Source organism: Sinohyriopsis cumingii, chromosome 6 (genome assembly GCF_028554795.1).
Source record: "Sinohyriopsis cumingii isolate HCF-2022 chromosome 6, ASM2855479v2, whole genome shotgun sequence".
NCBI classification, from domain to species: domain Eukaryota; kingdom Metazoa; phylum Mollusca; class Bivalvia; order Unionida; family Unionidae; genus Sinohyriopsis; species Sinohyriopsis cumingii.
In genome coordinates, this window is record NC_142966.1 from 73,085,332 (window position 1) to 73,112,469 (window position 27,138).

Genomic DNA, 27,138 nt, shown 5'->3' on the forward strand with positions numbered 1-27,138 from the left:
GATAAACAATCCATCAGGCAATGTTTGGAAAGACTACAACATTATGAATGCCATATATAATATCAAAACATCCTGGAATGAAGTTACTCCAAACTGCATGAATGGAAGAAGCTTTGGCCAGAAATATGCAGCAACTTGGGTTGAAGAGGAATTAGTCATCCAAAACATTGTCGAACTGGCCAATGAAGAGGAACTGGAGGGTGTTAATGAGGAAGATGTTGATGAATTGTTTCAATCTCATAGCGAGAGTCTTAGCAATGATGAACTTCGAGAATTAGCAGATCAACAAATCCAGAGCGAATCTACAGCCTCTGATACAGAAGAGGAAACACCAGTGAGAGAGCTTACAACAGAATTCCTCAGCAACATCATTGCAAATCATGGAGCAGTTCAAAGATAAAGACCCTACAAGTGGAGCTCTAAAGCTACTGAGAACTGCTTTGGGATTAAAAACTCAAGAAAAGACAACTCTTAACAACTACATCATCAAGAAGCAGAGGTTCCCTCATCCAAAGTATAATCAGTGACTTTCATAAAATAATCGCTCAATAAAAGTTCATTACATGTATTACTCTACTGTATTTGTATTTGCACCTATCTAATAAAATATGTTATAATGACCCCATTTAGCCTGTTTTGGTTAGCGCTCTACGTTCTACAAATGTATCTGGAGCGCAGATAGTACATGCAGCCTTTATGTACAATGTCAACCAACGTATATAGAGTTGAGAGTCCATGCAACCTTTATGTACAAAGTCAACCAATGTACACAGAGTTCATATTACATGCAGCCTTCATAATCATGATAATGATCTGTCCAAATGGTAGTACTTTTGCACTGACGTCTTTCTTTTAGTAATGAAAGATATCACTTGTATTTTGCTGTAAATTTGGTTTCTGTTGAAACTAAAATGTAAGGTAGATGGTTATGGATAAATTACAACTTAAGGTAGATGGTTATGGCTAACTTGTATAGATGAGTATATACGTAAAAACTGATTTAACATTATTGGACATTATCTCTGAAACAAAATGGTACAGTAGGTAAGAATGGTTACTTAAAACACACTTTAACAACAACATGCAAATGACAGAAGTGTGTTTTATTTTGCTCTATCTCATCCTCTCTGGATTGAAATACAACCCCTTTTGGGATCCTATACAACCCTTTTTGGCTAAACATTATATCCTATGTATCAAAATTATCCAGACTGTAAGCATATCTAAATAAGGTGTATTCTACTGTTGTGTGAAAATTTCATGAACAAGTGGACACTGACTGGTGTTTGGGCAGGGCTGACTCTAGTACAGTTAGTTCATTACTTAACTTTTTGGAGAAAATCAATTAGTCTTTTATTATCATTGTGTTCCCAAACTGGGCATTTAAAAGTGCCTGCATCAGGAAAAGAGAAATTCCAGTCATTTGAAAAATGCAGTATATTGTCTACAGTATAAACACATCTAGCATTACTGGTGCAGGAAATTATGAAGATTTTACTTTTAGATAATTTTAAATTATAAAAAAAAAGTTTTAAAAAGTTCTTTTTCTTACCTTAAAATACTCATGACTAAAGCTAACTAAACAAATAAATACATAAAAATTATCCAATTGCAATTTTCAGTCTGATGCATGAGGGTTTTCTTCCCTTTTATTTCGACAGGCATTAATGAAAACAATTTATTTCAATTTCATCCTGCATAATAAATTCCTGTAACTAAATTCCAACATAATTTTTATTGTTGGAGAAAAATCCCCAAAACATTTTTCTAATGAAGAAAGAAAAACAGTTGCATTAACACACCATCCTTAATGAATACATCCAGTGCATCATGCATACACTTCCGAGCAATTAATTTTCATGCAAATGCATGTAACATTTCACAGATTAAGGTCTAAGGAACACACTGCTTTGTGCCTAGACTGACAATTAAACATATTTTTTTATACCAAGTCCCACAGTCAAGAAGACTGCAATAAGTAGAAATACAGCACTCCCTCACTGTACTGCTGTCCCTGGCAGCCACACAGCAAATACCACATTAAAGTGAATCTTCCTTATAATGAAATTATCGTATGGATATTATTTCACTATTAAACAATGAAATGGAATCTATGACTATAACCCACGTTATAAAAGGAATTGTGTTACAATAAAGGCCTTTATAATGAGAGAATACTGTATAGTTCATACAATCATCACTGCAAACATGATGCATTAGACAGTACTAATCCTTTTGATTCCCTGCAAATTAAAATGATAATGCATATGAGAATTTGAAAATCATATTACCTATGATATCTGTAATCTTGTATCTTGACTCCCCATCATCCTCTATCAACTCTGCACGCACTGCATTCATCGCACTTACTTTCTTGAAGTCATCTGGTCTTAGAAACAAGTACTTGAAGCCCTGTGTTGTAGGATGACAAACAAAGGCTGATAGTTGTGGTAAAAAGAGACAGAAAGTGAAAGAAAATATTTAAATTAAATAGTGACAGACCAATTTGAAAAAAATGCCCTGCACTTTGGTCACTGCCACTGAAGTGGTGTATATGTAATATCCATCTAGCTACAGGTTCATCAATTTGCTACCACAGGGAAAAATCTAGACAGTCATAGACTTAAGCAAGTGTCTGAAGTTAGGACAGAAGATACAAAATATTTTCTTGCATAGATTATGAATATGGTAACAAACATGGTTTATTATAAATTGCAATGACATCATTCACTGGTACTTATATTATGAACAATTTGTTTTTTAACAAAATTAAATATGAAATAAAATATGCCAACAAATATTATACAACTTTATTTTTACATTTACTGCAGCTGTGGTTATGTATTTATTGTAAATTCAATCTTGCCTTTTTAATTTTATTAATTTTCTATATTATTAAAGCATACTGTTCATAAGACAAGATATCAAAATAGTTCTTTCCATACATCTGGCAATCTTGACATTGGTAAATGCATTCCATATGAACAAAAATGATAGGAAACAATGAATGGAAATGATAATGTAAAATCAGATGAATTTTTTAGACCACAAATAAGAAACAATGAGACAAAAACTGAAATACAAACATGGATGGAATGTAAACAGAACACAACCACACCAATGAAATGCAGATTTGGTAAAATGATCTATTTCACTGTCTGTACATTACAGTACCAAATGTACCTTATCTGGATCATTGGGATCCTCCCATGCTACCCTGAATAAGTGTTTAACCTCCTCAGCCAGTCCGATTCTAGCTCCACTGTTGGCTGAGATGTAGACTCTGGGTACACGCTTACTGCGAGCCAGCTCTGATGCTTTCTGTAATATCATGTAAGAACAAATAATGTTGTGGAAACTTTTGACAGATAAGGCTGTCAAGTACTGCAGTATACTGTGTAAAACTGAAGCTAAATGTAAACGAACCAAAAATGATGCAAATAGTCTTTAGGATGGTAGCACCAACAGAAACTTCACTGAGTTGCTTTATCATGTACTCAGTATTGACAATTTGTACAGGATATTCTACAAGTGTTAATTTCATATGTCATCAAAATTTATTAAATAAATTTGAACTGTTAATTTTCTTTGAGCATTTTCAATGCCATCATTTTATTCATACAGATGCAATAGTAAATTATATGAAGAGGGGGAAAAAACATTTTTAAAAAGCAATTTATCTGAGAATGCATGGCAAATGTATATCATAAAATCATGATTTTTGTTTGTATAATAAGGGCTTCAACTGTTTTTGAACCTGTTCTCATCTGAATGATGTTAATATCCTCAAAGATTAGCATAATCTATTTTGAGGTTAGCACCAAGATCAAGAAATTCCCATTGAAAGGTTACATACTTTAACCTTTGTGAGGTTCTGATGAGAACCCTGCTGAAACAAAAAACAATGCAAATCAATGGCTGACTTCCTTGTCTTAATTCTAACCATGCAAACAATTATTTTTATCACCAATTTGTCTTTAAAATAGATTTATATAGTACTAATAAGTTGCTTCAGTTACATTATGATGTCATCAACATTCACCTACCATACCACAAAAACATCATCAAATGGTCACTTAACAGAAAAAAGACATCTCATATCTGAAAGATTTCTATGATAAGGATGACAAACATGCATACATACCTTAAACAGGACATCTTCTTGTGGCCCAAAGGAGCCAATTTTGTGTGTAATGTCATTAGCTATAACAATGATCTCTCTGCCTTCAGGATACTCAGGGGTTTTCAATGTCATTTGCCAGGCTACCATCCCAATCTACAAATCAAAGTATTGAGAACACTGATGGCTTTGAGGGACAAAGTGATACTAAGTAACCTAGGATCAGATCCAAGGACATAACTCTTTGTGATGTTGCTATTCATGGTCCTTTTTAGTACGGTACAGTCTGCTCAAAATAATCCAGATATTATTTTTATAAATATCTATTCTTTATATGCTAATAGAGAATATGTATCAACATCTGAATCACCATTTGAGGAATTACTGTAATGATTTCCATTTCAAGGTATTTTCAACTTCTTTTTTCAAGCAGTTCCATCAGTGGAATTATGTCCAAGGGAAATAACTATTGTGGAAAAATGATGACAGGCAGAATTCTTAAAAACTTCAAATTTTGACCATTATTTCATTAAATGTTCCCCCAAAAATGGGCCACAGGAAAGAGTAAAACTTAGTTGAAATCTTCAGCAAGCAGACAGGTAGCCTACAAAGTTACATTAAAATTCTGAAGCAGTGTGAGAGAAGTGACAGCCAATCAGACAAATGGATAGACAGACAAAAAAATAGACTGACACATATGGGTGATGACAATATCCCTGCTCTCTGCTGTACTGCAGGGATAATAAAATTCTCCAAGCAGATTAGAAGGAGATGCACTAATAAGTTTAATTCACAAAATTCCCCTTATTCACCATTTTTCAAGAAATTTCCTTAAAATGGCCAAGACAAAAAAAACCCCAAATTTTTTCCAGTAAAATATGTTTCTTCAATAATATTTACCCAATCATAATGTCTTAGGGAGAACTACTATTACCTCACAAATTCAGCCCTCCTTGGCTAAACATTTCAGCTAAGAAGTTAAATGTTGCCTGCCCACATTGGTGGCAGTTAGACTGATTTCATCTTGATACAGGGATTGGTGCAAAATCCAGTGAATACTTTGGTTACAATTGAAGCTGAGTGCATGCTCTCTAACTGGACATAACATTACTAGAAGAATTAGTTTCTTCTTCAAATACATTTCCTGATCAAAATACCTTAAGAAAATAGGTAAGAGGTGGAGGGAGTTACATCTCCTTACCATAGAGAGGACATTTCTGGTCCCCTAAGGTAAATGAGGCAGCTTCAAGATAGATAACCCAGCTGGAGGTCAGACTCCATAGCCAGGGTGTGGGAAGAGAAAAAAAAATTCCCTTCCAAAAATCAAGTGGAAATTGGGAATCCACTAAACAAGCAGGAAAGGAAACCTACTGTGCAGCAGCCATAGGCCTCACCAGGTCTAACTGAGCCTTTTGGAATGAAAGATCACATAGGTAAAAGATGGAGAATGTCGACTCTGACTTTCATTCCATGGCTTGTATAATGTCAGCTAGGGAACAGTTTCACTGTATCTCACTGATTCTGCCCACCATCCCTAGCGCAAATAATGAGACCTTACAAGATAGGTGAGCCAATGAAGCCCATGAGAGAGGTTCAAATGCTGTCATATTCAGACAGGTGGGCACCCACAATAGATTCCATTTAGAGCAAAAAGGCAAAGAGTCAATGCCTTTGGACATACTAACTTCCATAATGATGTGCATGCCTAAGATCATGAAACAGTAGCATTTCATCGTGACTGGGGCTATTTTGCATTAAAGAGCTAAAGTAGGAAGTTGGAGGTATGGATGTGTTCAGAGGTGCAATGTGTTTGTGCTGACATCATTAGGCAAATATTCTCCATTTCTTTAGTAAAATGCAGAAGGCTGTCTCACTTGAGTAATTTTCTCCATGAGAAAACTGTTCTGCTGCTAGATTAATGATGTCACCGATCCATGATATTTTTCTCACTTGAGTGGAGCAATCATGATGAGCCAACACTCCGATTCTCTTGCCTTCTGTATAACCTCAGAATCAGAGGATAAGAGTATGCATCCAAATGAGACCAATCTATGGAAAGAGACTTCCTAGGCCCTCATATCCAGGACAGGTGAGACGAAGGATGGGAGTTTTGCATTCTCCTCATTACCAATAAATCCACCAGTGTTTGATCCCAGTGGGCACATAGGTCTCAAAAGCATGGGATGAAACAACCATTCTGCTTGTACAAGTTGATTATTCCAGGACAGTGAGTCTTGTAGTCAGCTGGATTATTACAATTCATGGATCTGTCATTGAAGTAAAGGTCTGGGAATTGTATTCCCCCTTGCCTTCTGAGATAATTCACTATTGTCGAGTTGTCTGAAAGAATGAAACTGCTTTCCATGTAGATTCTTCTGCCATCAATGGAAAGCTTTCTTTATGGCTTTCATTTGAAGCTATTTATTGATAAGTAATAGATGATCCTGAGTCAGCCAATGTCCATTGGCTTCCTGGAATGATCAAAGGAGATGTGCACCCCAGCCTGTTGTGCTCCTGTCCATACAAACCGTCAACTCATAGGATGTACCTGCCAGTGACCAGCCGACATAAGCCAAGTGAGGTTCTCCCATTTCCTGAGATGGGACCTACAATGCATTGTTTGTGCCAAGGAACAAAAGTTTTGGCCACCACTGGGATAACAGTATTATTTGTAACGGTCTCAATAGGCAACCAAGGACAATGATGTCCACTGTTGCATTGACTAAACCCCTATGTGAAGGATTCTTGATTTGAGAGATGGTTCTTTGAAAGAACTGAAGCTAGCTTTGAAATGATCAGCACCTAGATACGGTGGCCCTATATTGATGATAGCCTGACATGAGTCCAATACTAGGTAGAGACCATGTGATTATCATGCAGAAGTCCATGTTATGGTGCCAGGGATGGATAAGGGACATTGGATCCCTATCACCTGTCTTTTTAAATGCAAGTCAAGGCCAGAATATGTGATGGCCATATGTGATCGCAATCTGAGCATTTGATGAGACTTGATGAAATACAGCCCCTGTTTCCTTCTTGGAGCCAGGTTCATGTGCTGACAGTTGCTAGTAAGTGCTTTACCAGCAACCGTCATTCCTTGTCTGAGTGTCTGGGACTGAATATTGCCACAAATGATACAGGAAACAGGACACGCTGGAGAATTCTGCAGTCATCTGGAGATTGGTATCTACAGCAAGTTACACATTTTGAGTGGTTGTCAGTCCTGTATATCAAATGTTACACTTGATCATGCCCATGGTCTAAATCTGTAAGATAATACAGGTGTAGCCCAGCACAATTCCTGCTTATGAACTCAGAGTGCATGTGCGGAGCTATACACAATGACAGTTCACCAGTAAAAGGGCACATGTGGCAAGTGATACCAGTAGAGTATTGGAGCATGACTCTGAATGCTTATAAAGTGGATGCTAAAATATCATTTATAATAAATGTTACCTATAGGAAATGTAAAATTACTTACGTGTTGCTTATAGTAACTATGAAGTGGACACTACGACTGAACTATCTTCAGAAAACTTACATGTACTTATCCAACCATAGCAGAAACTCTGCAGCAATATATAACTGAGTTATCTATACTAAATAAAGTATCCATACATAACATATAGTTACAGCAATGTGAGGGTACACTAACAACCGATGCAGGTAGATACCAAGGGGGCCTAATTGTGTCAGGATGGCAAAGTTATAATTCTAAAGAAAGACAGAGAACTTTGTTGTCAAAAGAAAGAAGCAAGAAGAGTGGGAAAATTGAGATAAAGTATAATTCCCTTCGAAGAGAACACTCCTCTAACTTGCTTTTAAGGTAGTGAACTTCCTGCATACTTGAATGTGGATTGTGTTGCCACTCTGTTGAGAGCATGCTACACAGCAAGTGTAGAAGTAGTAACTTGTGTTATTTGGCACCAATCCCCTATAAAGGGGAGATCACTGTCTACCTGACACCTATGTGGGCAGGTAAATTTTAGCTTCTTCGTAAAATAGTTTAGCCTGGGAGGGCTGGATTTATGAGGTAGTAGTAGTTCTTTCTAAGGTATTATGATCGGGTAATGTATTTTAAGACAGTTTCAATAATATCTTCCATGCAGCATGGAAAAAAGATGTGCTGACAAACTCAATTCCTAAAATATCCCCTTTCTCTGATAATCAGACAAAACATTTTCCAAACTTGGTCCTGAGTGAAAATCTTACTGTGCAGCTACATAAACCTAAGGTTGCATTATTTACAGTGGTAATGACTTCATTTAGTTCATTGCATGTAATATTTATGAAATTGGTAAATGTGTAAATAAACATGCATGTGCATCTCAGTAATCCAGGATCTACCCATTCCATCGGAATTATGTTTCCACATCTCTGCTTAGAGGATTGTTTAGTAGAATTTTTCTGTTAATTCTTTTCTTAGATTATCATTTTAACATCAAAAGTGGCATCGCTAGGAAAAGAACTGGTTGTTGCACTTGATACACATCAGGTTGATTTACTGGTAATGCCAATAAAGCTGTCTAGGTGCAAGAAAAGATTGCCTGTTAAACTGTTGTGTTTGAGCCCTTGATGTTCCCTTGAAATTACATTAATTAATGAAATGAAAGCACTGAGAGACAAAGAACTTCTCCATTATGGTTAGCACATATTAAATTGATCAAAGAATGTCTCCAATTTTTTTTAAAAGTAGGATTAGCATGGTTAAATTAAGAAAAGAAACAAGTAGGGTGCCCAATGAAAAAGTATGGAAAAGTAGGGCCATTAGAAAGCCAGTGCAATATAACTGTGTAATGCAGAGATACTGCCAGAATTTTTTTTAAGAGGGGTAGGTCATGGGATTGTCATGGGGGGAGGGGGTAAACTATGCCATATGGTAGCTGATGGGTGACATTATTATAAGGTGTTTAAACACCTAATTTAAAACAAGCACTTAATGATTTTGTGTGATTTCTGCAACAATAAACATATAATGTATCTGCATGCTGTAAATATTCTTCATTGTTTTGAATCTCTCCTCTTCAAACAAGCCTTTGCAAACTGAAAACTGAGGGAATCACAGGCAACTTGTGTGACCTTTCGCCAATGGATTTCAAAAGTTGCATGACTGAGCATATCTGTGACAAACCTGAAATCCTGCAGCCTGGCAGCGTCCCTGGATATGTATTTGCAGAAAGGTCATTTTGGGGGGAACAAAACATTTTCCCCAAAAAATTCCAACATAGACTGAAATGTTCATCCAAGATCAACTTATTATGAACAAATTTTCCTAAAACAATGGTTATGTGGAACTCGCCTGACCTGCAACAGAGTGAATATGTCTCTTGTTCAACTCTTACAACATTTCCATTGATGCTGTGACTAGCACCACTTCCATTAAAGCACGAAAAGTTATACTTTTTATATTTCACATATACTCTGTAGGCAAGACAAAAATGCAATAATCTACACTGGTACCTCATTTTCACCAGGGTTCCTATTCTGCATGCAAATTCTACCATGTCCATCTAGCACCAATTCAGTGAAGGTCACCAGGTCACCTGGTACTGGATCATTGGTACCATTTTGACTTTGATGAGAGACCCAGAGCTTACTCAAAGCCTGAAATAGAAAAATTATAGGTAAATAAGACAATAATATCCCCAGTATAGGATGCACTGTTCCATTTAGACTCTAGCAAGCCTTCCAGAGCTTACTCAAAGCCCAAAATAGTTAAAATGTTCAGTCATTTGGTCAGAACAAAAGTTGGATTATAATGACTTGCCCCAAAATGAGTTTGATGAGCTTTCCAAAGCTGCTTCCAAAAAGCCAAGACTACACAAATTACCCTATGTTTTTTTTCCATTCAATAAATGGACTAACCATATATACTGGTATATCCTATTTTTACCCCATCAGGCCAATTCTAGCTAGTCTGACATGTGCAATTTGTGACAAGGGTTATTTTCAAATGCTGGAATAGAACATTAATGTGTCAATAAATAAAGTACATTTGCTTTTACTTTTCATTTCAACAAATATGCAATACCTCTTTTTGCACTGGATGTTTCATAAATCATCTGAATAATGATCATACACTGTTGGTTGAGTTCTAATGTTTGCTTCATTGTTTAGAAATGAAATAAGGATTTTTGAAAAATCCAGTTGTCTTCCACCATGTGGCAGTCAAATGTCATCCGTTCAAAGTCACAGTGGGTATCTAGTGATATTTGGCCTGGGAAACATGTGAACAGTTAAGCAATGATACTGCTGTGTTTAGACTGTCTAATTAAGAGAAAGCATTCTGCCATAATGTTTAAACACCTAGACAGTTTGCCTAATATAACATATATAATTCCATTCTTTGTAATAATTTCTTTATGTTTCATTTATTTGTATCAAAATTGTATCATTAACCAAAAATGTGTCTCTAATAAAGAAATACAATTTTATAAAGAGGCAATTTGGTTATAAGGAAATGCTGATGCTAAAGAGAAGAAAAGGTTACACTGATTCTGTCAATTCATCAACTGAAGGACCTGTCTTTGTTTCAGGTTTTTTACTTTGCTTGTCTCCCATCAAATATTTCATATGAACAAGCCATGTATACTATGTATCCTCCCTTACTTGTCGGAACATTTCTGGGAAGTCGTAGACAAAGGTGGTGCCACTTTTCTGTGCTTGGTATCTCTTAAGCTGAAGTTGGTCTTTGGTTACATATGGTGTGCTGACCAGCAGGCCATGCAAGGGTCCCTGTTTAGTCCCATAAGATTGGAACATCACCTGTTAAGTATGAAATACCAAGTAACCTTTATCATCCACATTCTGATTATATGATTTACTGCATTACTTGCATCTTAAGTATACTTCTCCATTTAAGATACATTTCCTACAATAAAATGTACATCTCATTAAATGCAATGTGTATCTCCTAAGGTACAATGTACATCTCCTCAGATATAATGTACGATACAATGTACATCTCCTTAGATACAAAGTTCATCTCCTTAGATATAATGTACATCTCCTAAGATACAATGTACATCTTCTCAGATATAATGTACATCTTATAAGATACAATGTACATATCCTTAGATACAATGTACATCTCCTTAGATACAATGTACATATCCTTAGATACAATTTACATCTCAGATATAATGTACATCTTCCTACAAACAATGTACATTTCTTTTGATACAATTTACATCTTCATAGATACAATGTATATCTCTTCAGATACAATGCACATATCCTTAGATACAATGTACATATCCTTAGATACAATTTATATCTCCTCTGATATAAGGTACATCTTCTTGTATACAATGTAAATCTCCTTTGATACAATTTACATCTCCTTAGATACAATATACATCTCAGATACAATGTACATCTCCTTTGATACAATATACATCTCCTTTGAAACAATGTATATCTCCTGATAAACTTTATTTTGATTATCCCAATTCCTAAAAAATAAAAGTTATTTCTTGGAAATATCAAAAATATTAGAATATATTAAAATTTACAAAAATATCATAATATACAGTAGTCCCCCTCTTTAACAGCCCCCCCGCCCAGTGGCCATCAGCTCCTTACGGCCTGAATCCGTTGGCACCAATGAGTTTGTGTTCAAAAGTATCCCTAGTGCAATAATATAAAATTTACCCCTCATAAGCAACTGCATTTTATTTTAATATGTATCCAGAACCAGTATTTTATTCATAACGTGTGTTAAGTAACCTGATTTCTGTTTCCCGATGTCAGATTTTCGTTACTGAAAGAAGTTTTGATGAAACTACATGTACCACTAAGGTTAATATTATATCATTTACGCCTCACCAGAAGCCACATTTATGCCACAAAGCAGAGAAAGACTCAAATTTTAATCCATAAAAAAGTGTAAGTACATGTAATCCAATTAGCCTTACTGCTGTATTATCATGAGATGTCTGGTTTAGTCACTCTGATAATTGTTAAGATTACAATTACTGAACAGTAGTAACAGCTGAGAAGTGGCAGTATCGATGTACAATACACGAGTCAGTGGGAAAATGGTTTGATAGTCTTTATGGCTTCCCTTAGTAAGATGTTGAGCTTGATCACTTTGATAATTAGTGGTTATTACTACTGATAATAATTGTCAAGATTACAAATCCTAACGGCCACAAGGTCAAATCTGCATGATGTTAATGGTACATATTGAAGCCATTTTGGCTTTTCTTACATAGTGTAAAGAAATGTATAAAAACAATAGGGTACCATACTGCGACTAATGAATCATGTGACAAGATCACTTCCTTTAAAAACACATGGCAATTTGTTTAAATGCAGAAAAATTGTGTTATCAGTCTTGTAGTTGGCAACATTGGAATAAGTTCTGCAAAAAGATCAACATGTCATCGAGGAAAAGAAAAATTCTTAGTTTATAAGAGAAAGTGAAAGTAATTCAACTGACCGAAAAGGGGGAGAGTTCGAGGATCTTTGCAGAAAAATTTTATGTTGGAAAGACTCAGATAAACAAAATCATGAAAGATAGGGAAACACTTCTGTGAAAATGGGAAGGTGGAATGGATGGAGAAAAGATTGTTAGAGCCAGGAGATGTTTGTATCATGACTTGAATGGCAAGGTTTTTGAATGGTTTTGCACTGCGCATGCTATGAAAATTCCACTCACCAGTTGAATGATCCAAGAAAAAGCAAATATTTTGTCAGTTGAAATGGGATATGATGACTTTACCTTAAGTAATGGATGGTTGCACAGATTTCAATTCCAACACAATATTAAGTGTTCTGTCCTCCTTAGTGGATAATTAGCTGATGTTAATAATGAAGTTGTCAAAGATGGGAACAAAAGACTGAACAATATATGCAGGGTATATGACAGCAAGGATATTTTTAACTGTGACAAGACTGGTTTGTTTTTTGGACTGTTACCAACAAAGTTGCTGGTACAAAACGGGGATTCATGTAAAGGTGGGAAAAAAGCAAAGGAGAGATTTACGGTTTTGCTCTGCGCCAGTTGTTCTGGTGAGAAACTGAAGCCACTGGTGATTGGAAAATCACAAAATCTAAGGTGCTTTAAGGGATGTAGCCAGACACATTTGAGAGTTACATATGAGGCAAACAGAAAAGCATGGATGACATGACAGATATTTGAGTCTTGGATCAAAAAATTTAATCAGCAGATGAAAGTGCAGAACATGAAGATCCTGCTTTTCCTTGACAACTGTGCTGCAGACCACAAACTTGATTTGTCAAATGTCAAGGTTTCATACTTTCCTTCAAATACAGCTTCAAAAATTCAGCCCCTGGATGCAGGGTAATCAAGACAGTCAAAGTGAACTGCAGGAAAAAACTGCTGACACATGTTTTGTTCCTGACGGATAATATAACAGCTGCACTGGAGATAGCACAAAGGCGACTCTGCTGGATGCAATCAGATGGCTGTTATCAGCATGGGATGTCCTGACAGCCAAGACGATTCAAAAGTTCTTTCAGAAATGTGGGTTTTTGCAAGAGGTATCAGGTGTACCAGAGGCAGAGGAGGAAAAATGGGATGAAGTGGACTATCTTCCCCTTATACCACCTGGAACAACCCTTAATGATTATGTTCAGTGTGATGATGCATTAGCTACATGGAACACAATTAGTGATGACTGGGAGTCATTAGTGACAGGTGCTAGAAATTCTAGTGAAACCTGCCTGGATGAGGAAAGTGACTGTGACAGTGACACAACATGTGATGGTCCAAACCCAGCCAAATAGTGCATTACACTGCATACTTACATTCCAGAGAATTGATGGATTATGGCCTCACAACAAACAATGTTGAACTCGTGGACATAATTATGAAAACACAAGACATTCTTAAACAAGATAATAGAAAAGCTGTAGAAAGCATGGGACAAATGACACTGGAGAAAATTTTCAAGCCTAAAAATTCTTATGAACAACTGTATTGTATTTAAGTGTCTGCTGGTAACAGATGATGTGATCTGTAACATTATTATAAAGACAGTTTTAAAACTATATCAATGGTTCTTTCATAACATTCTTCTGAAGATGATGAAACAGTTTGTTTCACATTGATGTCACAACATGCATGTGACTTTTAAAAGAAAATATTACATGTTTTAGAATTAAATGTAGTTGTGACTTTCTTCATGTATTTACTATTCACATTTCTCATCCCCCTCTAGAAATGTCATCCTCATTATAAGGCCACTTCTCTGCTGCAATAGGGGTGGCCTTATAAGAGGGGGACCACTGTGTATTAAAATGACAATCACAACGGAAAACAAAGATTTTGTTTGGAAACTGGTATTCCACAATATATTTTAATTAAATGGCAATTCAAATATTTGGAAAAAATGGTTGGAGTCCATACAAGCTATGCATAATTGGCACCTGGAGAAATAATTATTCACTGTTTATTATGTATATTACTTAGAAATGGTTCATTTGGATAGCCAGTTGTAGTCATGTATACTGTTTCATGAAGTGCCCTGTAAACAGATATAACACAGACAAAAACACTGTATATCCAAACTGCAATTCATTACGATATTCCTTCTTTTCATGTATATTCTTTACCTGTCCTGTACGTGAGTCTGTGATCTCTCTGTACATACTGATGTCCAGATAGTAGCCACTCTCATTGGTCAAGAAGAGACGGATTGGGAAACTGGTCCCTGATGAGGTAATCCTATGAGAAGAGGAAATTAAACTCTACAATTAATATTTTCAATACTAAGAACTCAGTAGACTTAAAAGTACCATTTTTGTCTTCTCTATATCTGTTTATGCTACAGTCTCATGTCGATGCCTATCCTATAGGAAGCCAGAAGAGTTTATTTTAGACACAAGGGTGTCTGTCAGGGGGAAGCAACTTTTTAGAACTATTCCTATGATGAAACAAGAGAAGGAAGTCCCAAAATTAGCCCCAAAACATGAAGTTATTTATTTCCACAAGGAAAATCTTTCTGCATAAATTTACTTATAAGTTGAGAGCAACTGCAAAATGCACAGACCCAGATCAGCCATTGCATAATGTATCTCAGCAGATCTGGGTCAACAGAGTTTGTTAGGATTAATCAGAAGAACAAACAACACAGACCTTGATCTGCTTGTGCATTATGGGATGGCAGATAAGGGCCTCTATCTTTGTCAGCTATAAGTAAAAAGTGTGCTGGGTATAGGGCTAAGGCAAGTTTGACAAGTGTGAGAGTGTGGAGAAGGCAATTCGTCTTCAGGCCACATGTCACTGTTCTCTTACTAACCTGATGGTGAACTTAAGTTCAGCATGCAGGACTCTCAGTTTTAGCAAACGAGTCCCATACCTCATCACCATACTGCGTACTGTGTCCTCCAACTACAAAGGAAAAATAATTTTTTTAAAGTTTAAGTTAAAAAAACAAAGATTTGATTAAGTCTTTGTCTCACCTGCAAACACTGCTATGGCATGAATTGATTAACATACAAAAAAAATGTGATCACAAAATCTTCTGTCACTGTCAGGGAGTCTGATTATCTGCTCCTGCTGACAAGACAATAATATATCATTCTTACACAATCACTTAATCTTACATCGTTGATCTGGTGTTGGATACCGATGTTTAATCCATTTTTCCATATCACACACCCAATATGACTGGGTGGGACATCATGCTACATGTCTGCGGCATGATGCCCCAGTGCTAGAGATCACTATAAACTGCCACACTGCAGACATTGTAGCGATATGACTGAAAAATTGTTAAAGCTACGTTAAAAATCCAAATCACATCACATCACAAGTCCATGCAAGGATACAAGCCAAAGCAATAATTTTTTTTCCCTTGCTATGACTAGGCAGAGAATGCAAAACGCTGTATTGATATGATATATATAAGGGCACAGTTTCATAAAAATATATTCTGTGGTACAAAATTTACAATCTGGACAAAGATATGTCATGTTTATTATTTATTACATTTTTCTTTGCAGTGACCTTCATCTTAAAGTAGGGGATGCGGATATGGTACACAACATATGTCTAGTTATGATACATACCTGCACAAACTTTCATTAAAATAACTTCAGTGGATCAAACGTTGCCCTCTGGACAAGGATACAAGTCATGTAATTAAATTTTTTCCTTGTTCTGACCTTATTCTTAATGCAGGGGGAGTGGCTATGGAGCATGACACACCAATGATGCAAGATATATGAAACTGGCTAAAGTTTCATTAAAATATCTTCAGTGGTTCAAAAGTTATATTCCAGACAAGAAAACAAAAATCACCAAATTGTATTTTCCCTTGCCATCACCAGTATCCTGAGACAGAAGGCATGGATTATTTTCCCTTGCCATCACCAATATCCTGAGACAGAAGGAATGGATATGGCACACATTACACCATCTAGTCATGAAATATATCAAGTTTCATGAATATCTCTCCAAAAATTATGGCTCTGAGAAGCAACTGATTGGATGTATAGATTGATGAACATTGCTGTAACAAACCATACCCATCTTAAGGCATGCATATTATAATGCAATTCCTTGACATCCATCTATGAAATGGATACTGTGTGTATTTGGCATAACATTACACAAATACTGTTAATTCATATGAACCCATATTTCAGAGATCAAAATTCCTTAAAAGTACTTTTTTTATTACTGCAATTACATGCAAGCATTCTGAGTAAATACTCCAACTATGATATGGTACAGTGGATTTATTCTTTTGAGTAAATACTTCAACTATGATATGATGCAGTGAATTTATTCTTCTGAGTAAATACCCCAACTATAAGGTCAGTGGATTTATTCTTTTGAGTAAATACTCCAACTATGATATGGTGCAGTGGATTTATTCTTTTGAGTAAATACTCCAACTATGATATGATGCAGTGAATTTATTCTTCTGAGTAAATACCCCAACTATGATAAGGTCAGTGGATTTATTCTTTTGAGTAAATACTCCAACTATGATATGGTGCAGTGGATTTATTCTTTTGAGTAAATACTCCAACTATGATATGATGCAGTGGATTTATTCTTTTGAGTAAATACTCCAACTATGATATGATGCAGTGGATTTATTCTTCTGAGTAAATACTCCAACTATGATATGGTGCAGTGGATTTATTCTTCTGTATATCACACTTTTTTAAAAGTAAACAGTTATCAAAATTTTTAATTTACTTGGCTAATGCCGGACTGCCATTCATCCTATAGTCTGATAATACAAACCCGTTTGTTTGTACCCCCCTACTGATTTAAATAATGGAAACCTTTAATATGATAAAAAATGCAAGGAACTTAGTCAATTCATTCACTGATTTATAGTTTCTAACCTGACTCTGAGTAGAGTGGCCCTAACACCGTCATCTTATGAGCATTTCATGCTTAATGGAAGTTTTCAGTGCAATAGACGGACATGCTCGGATCCATTTCCAATTATTCAGCATTTTCTGAACAGGATGAACTACATCATTATGTTGTCTGCAGGAAATAAACTAGCCTATAGTGTATGCAATATGGTGCCGTGTTAGTATGGAAAGTCCATTAAGCATGAAATGGTGCAGGGGATGGCAGCATTAGTGCCATTCTGGTCACAGTCAGGTTAAAAATTATAAATCAATGATTCAATTGACTTAGTTCTGTGCACTTTTTATCACATTAAACGTTCTCGTTTTTGAAATCGGTAGGGGGGTACAAACAAACGGGGTTGTAGAGTCAGATTATAGAAAAAGACCACTTTCAAATGAGTACAGTTATATTACCTTTCCTGGATCTGAAAGGGTGAGGGTGGGAACAAAGTTCAAGAAGATGTGATTGCAGTCTGTTCTTTTGGCCTGAAAAGAAAAAAAAACAACTGGCCATCATGATTCCTTTATAAAAATGCAGATATCCTGACAAAACCTACGTAAAATTCTGAAACAATGCTGTAACCCTCTTGATGTAACTTGTTTAATAATTTAAAAGAAAATGTGCTTTATAAAAAGGCTGATCTTTCAAGAGGGAGACAAAATGGTAAAAAATATACATGCACTCTTTGAGTGCCTTTCTTAAAGGAGGGCATCTTAAAAAGTGATCGGTGCCAAATACAGTATATCAATACTGGTCACATGCTTCATTATAATTCTGCCAAGCTACTGTGTGCCTCATTATAATGTTGGATCACTCTATATATTTGTTAGTGCTGACAATGTGAGTATGGCATTTCCAAACATGGTATTATATGAATAAGAACAGAGGTTGGAAGCAATTAGCAAAATAAAAGATTGAACATATAAAATATAAGCAGACTGTTTTATATTAGTAAAAAAATTGTGTGAATTAGTGTGTTCAATCTTGATCCTCTTATTTGGAGGGTCGTGGGTTTGATCCCGGTCTGATCTATCCTAAGTTTCTTCTATGATGAGGTAGCAATATCCATTTATTAATGAAAATTTACTGCAAACATTTTTTTAAATGAGTTATTTCTATAATGAGAACATACTGCAGGATGAGAGAAGGCGACTTCTAGTGAATCCATGGCTTCTAGCAGAGTTTTTTCCCCCTCATTGTGCAGGTACTCAAATGATGCCTCCTACAGAGAAATAAATGTACAGTGAAAGTCATTGCCCTATTACATATAACATAACTTCAGGATATAACATATATGAGACCCTCAAAATTGTGTTGTTAAAACTATATATCCTTCTTATAACACAAGGGACCAGAAAGGACCTTGTAATAAGCAATTTAAAAACCTGTACATCACTGAATGAAGAGTTAACAAAAATAGCTCTCCTGCTTCATACCTTGACCCATATAATGGAGATGCGTCTGCAAAAGAAGCAAAGCACATGAATCTTCTGAAAATAACAGGATTACAATGAATGATTAACATACATCTTCTTCTGATGATGATAACAAATCCCAAGTTTTACAGCAATCCAATAAAAAACTCTTAAAGTAGCAGCATTCACAAAATTATGTCATATACTACATCCTGCTATATGTAAACATGGTTATAACTCAATTTGTCAATTAGCAATCTTCAGCTGCTAATATTATCTCTTTAGGTAATGAATCAATATCAAGATTATCATGATGGCTGCCGTGGTAGCCATGTTGGATGTCACATTAGCACCATATTCATTTAGGTTTGGTTTGTTTTGGTGAGGTTTCATACCATTATTCAACTCATGATATGCTATACATGATGGCTAGTATATATGGTGGAGAAAGAGCCTAGGAAGACCTAGGAAAAACCAGTGACCAACAGGAAGCTACTGGCAAACTTTCTCAAGATATGAACAAAGGTGAGATGCATGACTGATATAAGGTAAGCATATTAGACCAATTGACCACCAAGGACCCCATGTAAATTAGTAAAAACTAGATATCATGAGTCTTTTAATAGAAATACCAAGAGGAGTTGGGATAATCAAAACTTGTGCTGATCAATAGCAAGATGGTGAATGATGGATGACAAACCATCCCATAAGCTCTTCTGGTTTATGACCAGTGGAGCTAAAACCTGGCTTATATAAGAAATTTGACTTTTTGCCCCTTTTTGCCTTATCTTTGCTTTGGATTCCTGTTATTTATGCCTAAACTTATTCCATACTATAGAGCTGGGACTGTTCTTAAGTGCTGTGAAACCCAAAACATACACAGCTTGCACTGAAGACTGAGACTATTAGTGTATAAGGACACTGTTGTATACTATAAGCACTGAAGACTGTAAGACTAGTAGTGTATAAGGACACTGTTGTATACTATAAGCACTGAAGACTGAGACTATTAGTGTATAAGGACACTGTTGTATACTATAAGCACTGAAGACTGAGACTATTAGTGTATAAGGACACTGCTGTATACTATAAGCACTGAAGACTGAGACTATTAGTGTATAAGGACACTGTTGTATACTATAAGCACTGAAGACTGAGACTATTAGTGTATAAGGACACCGTTGTATACTATAAGCACTGAAGACTGTAAGACTATTAGTGTATAAGGACACTGTTGTATACTATAAGCACTGAAGACTGAGACTATTAGTGTATAAGGACACTGTTGTATACTATAAGCACTGAAGACTGTAAGACTATTAGTGTATAAGGACACTGTTGTATACTATAAGCACTGAAGACTGTAAGACTATTAGTGTATAAGGACACTGTTGTATACTATAAGCACTGAAGACTGTAAGACTATTAGTGTATAAGGACACTGTTGTATACTATAAGCACTGAAGACTGAGACTATTAGTGTATAAGGACACTGTTGTATACTATAAGCACTGAAGACTAAGACTATTAGTGTATAAGGACACTGTTGTATACTATAAGCACTGAAGACTGAGACTATTAGTGTATAAGGACACTGTTGTATACTATAAGCACTGAAGACTGAGACTAGTAGTGTATAAGGACACTGTTGTATACTATAAGCACTGAAGACTGAGACTATTAGTGTATAAGGACACTGTTGTATACTATAAGCACTGAAGACTGAGACTATTAGTGTATAAGGACACTGTTGTATACTATAAGCACTGAAGACTGAGACTATTAGTGTATAAGGACACTGTTGTATACTATAAGCACTGAAGACTGAGACTATTAGTGTATAAGGACACTGTTGTATACTATAAGCACTGAAGACTGAGACTAGTAGTGTATAAGGACACTGTTGTATACTATAAGCACTGAAGACTGTAAGACTATTAGTGTTCAGTAGATTCTGTCATATACTATAACCAGTCTCTAAATCTAAAAAACACTGCAGGAACACAGCAATTTGTCAATATGTGCATCTTCTCATGATGATCATAACATTTCCCATGTCCTAAGGCAATCCACTGAATCAAGGATACTAGGAGTTCACAATATTGTCAGACACTACGTCCAAGTCAAAAAGGCTAATTACTCTACAAACATGAATGATGAACAGATTTGTTGACATGCACATCTTAAGGTGATAACCATATTTCCCAAGTTCCATGGCAATCCATCAAAACTATGGGACTATTTGCCTTCACAACATGTGTGACAGATGAGCAGACACATATACTGCAAGATGAAATGCTGATAAAATAATTATATAAAAAACAGTGTACATTTATCTTTCATGAATTAAAAGTGGTCTCGAAGTAATATAAGCATCAAATGACATTGTAACAACAAAGAACATGATACCAAAAAATCAATGCAAAATAAAATAACTGTACCTTTGTGATCAGATCTGAGTGACGAATGATACATCGTACAAACAGTCTGTAGTCTGTTGTGTCCTGGCCTTTGGCAACTTGCTGTGAATAAAAGAATTATTCATATAGTAAAATATAAATTTTCATAAATTTAGAAAATTCGGCAAAATAGCATCACAATATGTTTAACAAATTTACTCTTGGTTAATAGGTACTATAGAACCACTTCATAAACTGGAAGTACTGCAAGCCCCAAACATTTGTTCTAGTGTTTGACTTAACTTTTAAGGTAGCAGATAAAAGAAAACTTTGGCCGGGACCAAGTCATTCACCTAAGACAGGTATTCAAGGTGCTGATGTTGGAGTAATCAAAATTTGTTTACCACATTTCATATGTATATAATAATTGCTATAAATGTAAATAATTTTTGCAAATTTAGTTTTAAAAGTTTTAAGCTGTCAATTTCTTTAATGACAAGTTTTCTCCCTGCTTACCTTGGCCTTGCCAAGGTAGACGTGCATCCTGTAGTTGGCAGTGGGAATGGCTTCCAAGTCAAAGTTCCTCATCCGGTTGATCTCAAGTTGGAAAGCTAGTCCAGGCTCCAGGTGGCGGTAAATACCATCCTCCATGAACTAGAATATTCAAAGGAATGGAACAGTAGTATTGTCTGGAAGGTTGATTCGTTTTGATAGAACTTTCTTGTTTGCTTTATGTTAGTACAAGTTTTATACACTGATTCATTTTTTTTATAACCTCTTTTTAGATAGTCCTCCTGAACTTAAATAATCAAAGGAACATAGATTCCATCAAAGGGACTAAATCTCTACTGGATGAAAATAATTTCCTGGATGCTATTTTGGTTAGATCGGTAGTATCAGACTGGCATCATTTCTATTTAGCACCAAACTGACATAATAATAAATTGTTTGATGAAAGCATAATGATGAACTGACCAGCCAACAAGGAGAAATAGTGATATTATAAGTTGGCTAGGAAAACCTTTTCATTTGCAACCTACTAGATATCATAAGATGTCTGTAAGTTAAAACCCTATGCTGATGTGAACATACATTTGAAAGAAATATTTATAACAAGAGTTTCAGTACTGCCACAGTTGCAGGCATACTGAATGTCTGAATGGCACCAGTAGCTAGATATCATATTAAGTTGTTTAATTAATAAAAACATGTTGAAAAGACCATCCATTCAGGAGAAGTAGAAATAACAACAGAACAATAACACCAATATTGGTCACATGATCAACACCATTTTTATTTGTAACCAACTACAAGTCTTTATGGTGAAAACCCATTGCAACATTACTCTCCTTTCATCTGGATCAGCAATAAGGCTTTCAAAGTGGACAAGGTAGTGGCCAGTCTGGACATCAGATTGGCACCATTTTCATTTAGAATCAACTACATGTTATAAGAAGTATTTGAGTGAAATCGCCATGTTGATATATCACCATCTATTCTGGAGGAGTAACGATAACAAGATTTTCATGATGGCAACTGTTGCAGCCATACTGACTATCAGAGTTTCATCATTTTCATTTCAGACCGAGCAAACATCAAAAGAAGTCTTCTGATAAAAAACCCATGTCAACATGACGTTCTTTAAGAAGGAGTAGTAATATCAAGATTTTCAAGATGGACATCGTGACAGCCATACTGTACATCACATTGGCCCTATTTTCATTCAATAACAACAAGACATCTTTAATGAAAATCCCATGCAAATATGACCGTTCATTCAGAAAAGTAGTGATAACAAAATTTTTATGATGGATACTGTGGTAGCCATACTGGATGTCCGAGCAGCACCATTTTCATTTACGCCCATCTAGACCATGGGATGAATGTGTGTAAATTTCATAGCAATCTTGTAAGTAGTTCTGGATGAGTAGTGATAACAAGATTATGCCAGCAGATGGATGAATGACAAAGGATAACAGACCATCCAAATGTATTCACCATACTAACAACAGTATTTAAAAAAATATTGTTTCATACATTCAAAATGTTTATACCAAGGAAAAACTTTCAATTTTTTGTCTCTGAATTAGTTACGAAAATAATGATTTTTTAAAATTAATTTAATATCCCACATTGCGTACAGAGTTGCTGTTTATGGCATGCTACCTTAAAGAAAGGCTAATCCAGTCTGCTACAGAAACACCCCCTTATTTTAAGGTGTTTTACAGACAGAATACTAGCAGTACAAGAATATTACATAGATTAGAAGTAAGCCTTCAAAATACTGCTAACATACATGTATTCTCTAATGGTACCTATACTACTCAATCTGTAATGTTCATTTTCTGTAACTCGCAATCGTGCCAGTAAGAAAGAGGATACAACAGTTACTTAAGCTTTAAAAGTTTGCCCTCAAAATGTTACTTAACATAAAAAAATATTAGCTGTCAAAGTGAACTGTTTCTAATTAAAACGTAAAACAAAAGCAAAGAATATGACTGACACATATTTTTGTAAAGGCACTGTTCTAAATGGCACTACCATAATTTATTGGCACATCACTGTCATTTGTGATAACTGCAGGTCATTCTTAGTAATCATCAATTCTTTAGCATTATTCTAATGACATACCACAATAAAAATTCTATACTTACATTAAACTTGGCTCTGTAGGTAAAGTACTTGGGCAAAGTTCTCTGCAAACAAAGAAACAATGAGAAACAAAGTTATATAATTTGATCACCTTATCATAATACCAAGTAAAAAAAAATCAAATGTCATGCCGTGGCATAAAGCTCTGCAAAATAATGCATATCTTATTAAGCACATTAGAAATTATACACTATATAAAACTTAAAACTAGCAGAAAACTAAAAAAAGTTTTTTAATGAAAACCACATGACCATATGACCCTTCATTCAGTAGGAGTAGCAATAACAAGATTTTCAGGATGGACACCATGGCAACTACACTGGATATTGACCAAAAAAAAACATTTTCATTTAGGACCATTGAGGCATCATAAGAAGTCTTTTATCAAAAGCCCTATGTCAACACAACCATCCATTCAGGAGATGTAGCAAAAAATAAGATTTCCAGGATGGTCCTATTGGATGTCTGACTGGGATCAATTTTATTTAGGCCCAACTAAACAGCATAAAAAGTCACTCAGTGAAAAACCCACCTGTCTGTTCTGGAAGAGTGGCATTAAACAACAATTTCAAAATGATCATCATGGTGACAATACCTATATCAAGATGGACCCAATTTTTCTTTTGGACCTACCAGACACAGATTAGTTCTTCAGCAAAAACCGCCTTCATTCAGGGGGAGTAGCAATTAAAAGATTGGCACAAAATATTCACTTAGGACTTAACTAAACATGGGGAGAGACGAAGGAAGTGATAGTGATGGAAAAGAAGAAGAAAAAATTAAATAGGCCTGAATAAATCGGCCTAAATATAGAGAATAACATACATTTTAGCCAATATACTTTCTGAATGAAAAAAAGCACAGTAAAGATTGGTTATAACCTTTCAGAGAGGACATGGATTTTAGAAAATTATAATTAAGGTTATACCCAAATTAATGTATTTTTTCAAACTGTTTATGTAATTTTCCATGTCAATGATGCTGGCCATACATTTAGTAAACAATTAATACTGGCATGATTAAGGTCAGAACTCATATGTAATGGTAATACATTTTTTAAGAAACAACATACACTTATATAAATGCATGCAATAATGAAGACAAACATTGATTAACCAGTAAATGTTGCTATCTGACTATGACCAGTGCTTTCTAGGGTCTATAAAAATAGCAAAGAAAAGCATATTGAGGCCAAGGGCTATCACATAGCTATCTGATATGTACCATTTTACAAGTCAGACAAAACACAAAATTCCTTAAAAATTGCAACTGAAGATGTTTCTAAAAAACTAAGAGCCTCAGTGCCAATAATCCATGATGATGAAGAAGTCTTTTTTTCTGCTACCTAAATGGACTGCCACACTGCAGCTGCATAGCAAATTTCTTTAAGTTTCTTGATACAATGTTTTGGATCGAGGCTAGTGACTGAAGCCATACAGGTCATGTACAAAACTGGGTTCCTTCTAACAGAGTGCAGGCAAGTGACAGGGCATAAACATATGTCTTCTTTAGCTGGTAATAAGAATGGCAATAAACATACTTACATTTTTGCATCCTGAATTTCTTCAAAATGTACTTCCTCAGGTCTGCAAATCTGAATTACACGACCCATATTGTGGGTTCCAAACCTTGATACACACCACAAAATTGTACTGTAATTTCAAGTACATTTTCAACAGATATCACATTCTCTTTACTGCACTCAAAATGAAATGAACATATATTCCATGGTGTCTCTTTGATAATTTCAATTCAATGAATTAATATTTGTCCCACATTACTATTCCAAACAATGACAGAACAGAAACAGAGGTACAGCTGATTCAAGGCAAGTCCTTCTACGCTCAAATCCCATGTACATCATATGGAATTGACTCAGCTAATAAATTCAGTCCATTACAAGCAGAAAAGCAGATATGAGTTGGATTGACAGAAAAACAAAATCCATCCATTCCAGACCAACTGAAAAAGTTGTTTCAATGTGTATTCATTCACAATATGACCCTTAATTTCAATTTTAAGTAACTCAAATTGAAACTTATCTTAAAACTAATATTGAGCATGCGATGAAGTTCAAAGGTCACTGAGCAGTGCTATGTGCACATTAACAGTGTTCTTGTGTACTGATGAATGTACAGTTGTGTAATTATTTTGCAATACTTCATAATTTACTTAATTTGTTTCTTGCAGTGTATTCCTAGGTAGGAAAACAAAATGAGTATATAATAAAAAGGTTACTGCATTTCTATGGGAAAATATGGACTCGTTTTTTTTTCTCAGACTAATAATGCGTTCTAAAGGTTGTGCAGTATTACTCAGAAAAATTGCTCATATTTTGCAATACAAATGTAGCAACCTATAATTACTGCAGTACATTACCTATGCATAGATCATACCATAATGGATAATGAACTGGACTGTGAATGCCAAGTCTCACCTTTAGTAACAATAATTTCATGCAAGACTAAAACAGTTACAATTTCTCGTACCTTTTGAAGAACAACAAAAGTGATTCTTCTGATTCCCTTCTCTATCATGACAGCTTTCTGAAAAAGACATTTGTAATTGCTGATGTAATTGCCGGTTACAATATTTGTATGCCCAAACAGTCAAAGTCCCAATAAATTCAAAAAGTTTAAAAATTGAAAATCATAGCCATAACAAGAAGAACCTATAAGACATTAATCACTTCCCAAGACAAATTTGTTGGTTCAGTATTTTTGGAGCTATCATGCTTACAAGAAAGTGTGACCGAAGGAAGGACAATACAGATCCATGTGTGTGGGTGTGTGTGTGTCACTTACAATACAACTGTTTGTCAGTTATTATTTGCCCCCTTTAATAATATATATTACCATATCATGCCAAACAGATGGGAGCAAATTGCCTTTCCCACAGTCATACTGAGATAGCTGACCCAGGCCAACATGGGTGGATACAGAAATTGCAATCTTTGGAATACAAATTCAATGCTCCATCAATTTAACTAATCGAGCTCCATAATACAACAAGAATGTAAAGTTAAGAGCTACTGAATCAATTGGCTTTTTCACTCAGTCACCTTTTCACCACATTTTCAGTCTCCTAAACTGACCTATTTCTCTAGTGTTGCAAATAGGGTCCATAGGGCTGGGAGCACACATCATTTTAGAGGGACAAAATATAGTACATAATGTGCTAACAGTACAAAAAAAATGAGGCAAT

At 35.4% G+C, this 27,138-nt stretch overlaps 1 protein-coding gene across 3 annotated transcripts in view; it reads right to left on the reverse strand.

Annotated features, from left to right (window-relative positions):
* LOC149797203 (acetyl-CoA carboxylase-like) overlaps nucleotides 1-27,138 on the reverse strand; it is a 197,716-nt gene that overhangs the window by 36,214 nt on the left and 134,364 nt on the right. For all 3 annotated transcript variants that reach the window (XM_089961889.1, XM_089961888.1, XM_089961890.1), the window contains exons 31-43: nucleotides 26,424-26,480; nucleotides 23,937-23,978; nucleotides 21,799-21,936; nucleotides 21,325-21,405; nucleotides 18,601-18,690; nucleotides 17,882-17,953; nucleotides 15,388-15,479; nucleotides 14,702-14,813; nucleotides 10,730-10,885; nucleotides 9,581-9,724; nucleotides 4,145-4,276; nucleotides 3,184-3,321; nucleotides 2,292-2,412 (exon numbers count right to left, since the gene is read on the reverse strand). In XM_089961889.1, coding sequence (XP_089818015.1) covers nucleotides 2,292-2,412; nucleotides 3,184-3,321; nucleotides 4,145-4,276; nucleotides 9,581-9,724; nucleotides 10,730-10,885; nucleotides 14,702-14,813; nucleotides 15,388-15,479; nucleotides 17,882-17,953; nucleotides 18,601-18,690; nucleotides 21,325-21,405; nucleotides 21,799-21,936; nucleotides 23,937-23,978; nucleotides 26,424-26,480 — 1,375 coding nt within the window. The remainder of the gene's footprint in view (nucleotides 1-2,291; nucleotides 2,413-3,183; nucleotides 3,322-4,144; nucleotides 4,277-9,580; nucleotides 9,725-10,729; nucleotides 10,886-14,701; nucleotides 14,814-15,387; nucleotides 15,480-17,881; nucleotides 17,954-18,600; nucleotides 18,691-21,324; nucleotides 21,406-21,798; nucleotides 21,937-23,936; nucleotides 23,979-26,423; nucleotides 26,481-27,138) is intronic.